This window comes from Solanum tuberosum, unplaced genomic scaffold (assembly GCF_000226075.1).
Source record: "Solanum tuberosum cultivar DM 1-3 516 R44 unplaced genomic scaffold, SolTub_3.0 scf00018, whole genome shotgun sequence".
Taxonomy (NCBI): domain Eukaryota; kingdom Viridiplantae; phylum Streptophyta; class Magnoliopsida; order Solanales; family Solanaceae; genus Solanum; species Solanum tuberosum.
The window spans coordinates 1,219,834-1,223,003 of record NW_006238944.1 but is presented as its reverse complement, the minus strand read 5'-3'; the positions used below and the strand labels follow the sequence as shown (position 1 = coordinate 1,223,003).

The window sequence follows — 3,170 nt, the reverse complement described above, 5'->3', positions numbered from 1 at the left end:
TCTAGACCTTAAGCTAGAAGAGTCAATAGAGTCAAATTATACTTTTTACTTTCTTTTTCTCCTTTCCTTCTTTATTTAGACGTTTTTTATTTTTATTTTTTAACTTTTTCTTTTGACTTTTCAAAGCCCTAAACTAGAAGGTAAAAAGGAGTAAAGACATCATATTGTTCTTCTTTTGGCTTCATTCCACATTTCCACTTTGTTGTTCATGGTGAAGTAGAAGTGAGATTTGAGAACAAGTAACAAGGTATGTTATCTAAAAAAAAAATTATTTATTAATGTACTTTATTTGTTTTATATGTTTTTCTTGATTTATTGAATATTTAAATTTATAAGAATTTCTTGATTTCTAAATAGTTATCTAATAATTGTGATTCTTTTATTAGTAAACATGTTATTTGTGTTAATATTTTTTTAAAATTATTTTGTTTTTTATAAGATTGAATAGAAGTGTGAATATTTAATTTTGTAGGTAAAAATAATTCTTACAATCAATTCATCAAATCACAAATGGATAAGTTTCTCATCAAGTTACCCAAGCCAAAAAGATGGCCAACCAAGTTCTAGCTCTAATCAACCATTTGTGAGTTCACAAGTTGGTCCGGAAGATCAAAGACAAACAAATTCTTTTGCACTTTCAAATATGGATAATATGCTTGATTTTAAATCTCTTGAAGCAGATCCCAAAGATCGAATGCCTATTTCATCTTATGGTCCTAATATTCGAGATGCGGTAAGCAGGTATTACATTCAAAAAAAGCCATGTCAACCTGTTGATCATATCTTCCCTAAAACTAAGTTTGGAGATAAAATGCGTCAATTTCGACCAACTTGGTTTAAGAGAACATCTTAATGGTTGGAATATAGCATTAAAGCAGACGTGACATTTTGTTTGTGTTGTTATTTGTTCAAGAATGAACTTGAAAGTCGTGGAAATGCCGGAGATTCATTTACAAGAGATGGTTTTAGGTGTTGGAACAAAGCTTTAGAAAGATTCAAAAAACATGTTGGTAAGGTAAATAGTATCCATCATAAATGTTTCAATAGGATGCAAGATTTGAAAAACCAACGGCAATCGATCCAATCTTCTTTTGACAAGCAAAGTGAAAAGGCAAGAAGTGATTATCGGATGCTTTTAAATTCCTCAATTGATGTAGCAAGATTTCTCTTGACATCAGGATTTCCATTTCGTGGACATGATGAAAGTGAAGGTTCCGATTATAAGGGTGCTTTTCTTGAACTTTTGAAATGGTATGGGGATAGAAGTTTTGATGTGGGAAGAGTAATATTAGGTAATTCTCCACAAAATGATATGATGATTTGTCCGACAATTCAAAAAGATATTGTGGAGGCTTGTGCTAAAGAAACAACTAAGGCTATCATTGAAGACTTGGATGGTGATTATTTTGGAATATTAGTTAATGAATCAAAGGATGTTTCTCATAAGGAGCAAATGGCTCTAATTTTGAGATATGTCAACAAAAGTGGAATGGTGATAGAGCGATTTTTGGGTATTGTCCACGTAAATGATACATCTTCTCAATCATTAAAAAAAGCAATTTATTCTTTGCTTTTGGATCACTCATTATGTACATCCAAAATACGTGGTCAAGGTTATGATGGGGCTAATAATATGCAAGGGAAATAAATAGGTCTCAAGTCTTTGATTTTACAAGATACGTCATCTGCATATTCTATTCACTGTTTTGCTCACCAATTGCAAATTGGCACTTGTAGGTCTTTCCAAAAAGAATTCGGATGTGGATAATTTTTTTATGTTCTCACCAATATTTTGAATACTATTGAAGCTTCATTTAAACGCAGAGATTCACTTCGACAACATCAAGAAGATAAGTTGGAAGAGTTGCTTAAATTTGGAGAAGTTCATACAGGGCAAGGTTTGAATCAAGAACGTGGCCTTCAACGACCGAGTGATACTCGTTGGGGGTCTCATTTTAAAACCTTGGACAATTTCCTGATTCTTTTTTCTTCAATTGTTAATGTGCATAAGGATATGAAACATGATTGTCCATATCATCTTGATAGATTTGCGGCGGAAAATCTTTTGAGCAAGATTCATGAATTTGAATTTGTCTTTATGTTGCACTTGATGTTTAAGGTGTTGCTATTGACGAATGAGTTGAATAAAGTTTTACAAAAGAAAGATCAAGATATCGTTAATGCTATGGGATTGCTTGACCTTTCAAAGAAACGATTGCAAATGATGAGAGAGGATGAATGGGACTCTATGATGGATGAGGTTAGATTATTTTGTGGTAAACATGGAATTTCAATTCCCAAAATGAATGAAGACTACTCTAATGGGAAGTCGAAGCGTAAGAGGTCCAATATTTCATATTTACATCACTTTCGTGTGGAAGTATTTTATGCCGTCATTGATTTGGCACTTCAAGAACTCAATAACGTTTTGATGTGGTGACTAGTGACTTGCTCCTCGGTATGGCTAGTTTGAGTCCGGTTGATTCATTTGCTAATTTTCACAAGGATAGGATAATGAAACTAGCCGAGTACTACCCAAGTGAGTTTGGTGATAAAGAGCTTCGGGAACTCAATTTTCAACTTGATGATTTTATTGTCTATGCTCAAAAGTGTGATAGCAAGTTTCTCAACTTGAAGGGAATCAAGGATCTTGCAAAAGTGATGATAGAGACAAAACTAGATCAAACTTGGTCACTTGTGTATCTACTTGTGAAGCTAACTTTGATTATTCCTGTTGCTACCGCAAGCGTGGAAAGAGCATTCTCATCAATGAAGTACATAAAGAATGATTTGCGTAATAGGATGGATGAAGATCTTTTGAATGGTTGTTTAGTTTGCTATATAGAGCGTAGTATATTTAAAAATGTAAGTAATGATGTCATTATTGACCGTTTTCAAAATATGAAAACTCGTCGAGGACAATTGTAAGTGAATGATGGATGAAGATCTTTTGAATGGTTGTTTAGTTTGCTATATAGTAGACGTCAGGGGTATTTTAGGGCAGATAGGTGGATGGAGGGTAATTTTGTACCAATTCAAATATTTGAGGGGAATTTTAGATCCTTCTCCGTAAAATAAAATATTAAATGTATATTTTAGTGGGTATAAAATTGTGGTAGAAGATGACTATTGGTTCTTGTAACTTATATGACCATTAGTCTTGGGTCATT

At 33.0% G+C, this 3,170-nt stretch overlaps 1 protein-coding gene across 1 annotated transcript; it reads left to right on the top strand.

Annotated features, from left to right (window-relative positions):
• Positions 1-643: 643 nt before the first annotated feature.
• Positions 644-2,871, top strand: LOC107058286 (zinc finger MYM-type protein 1-like; the record flags this gene model as incomplete). Its single annotated transcript, XM_015303813.1, has 4 exons — positions 644-733; positions 914-1,613; positions 1,809-2,336; positions 2,423-2,871. Coding segments are annotated over exons 1-4 (1,767 nt in total), but the record flags the coding sequence as incomplete, so codon positions are not given.
• Positions 2,872-3,170: the final 299 nt, after the last annotated feature.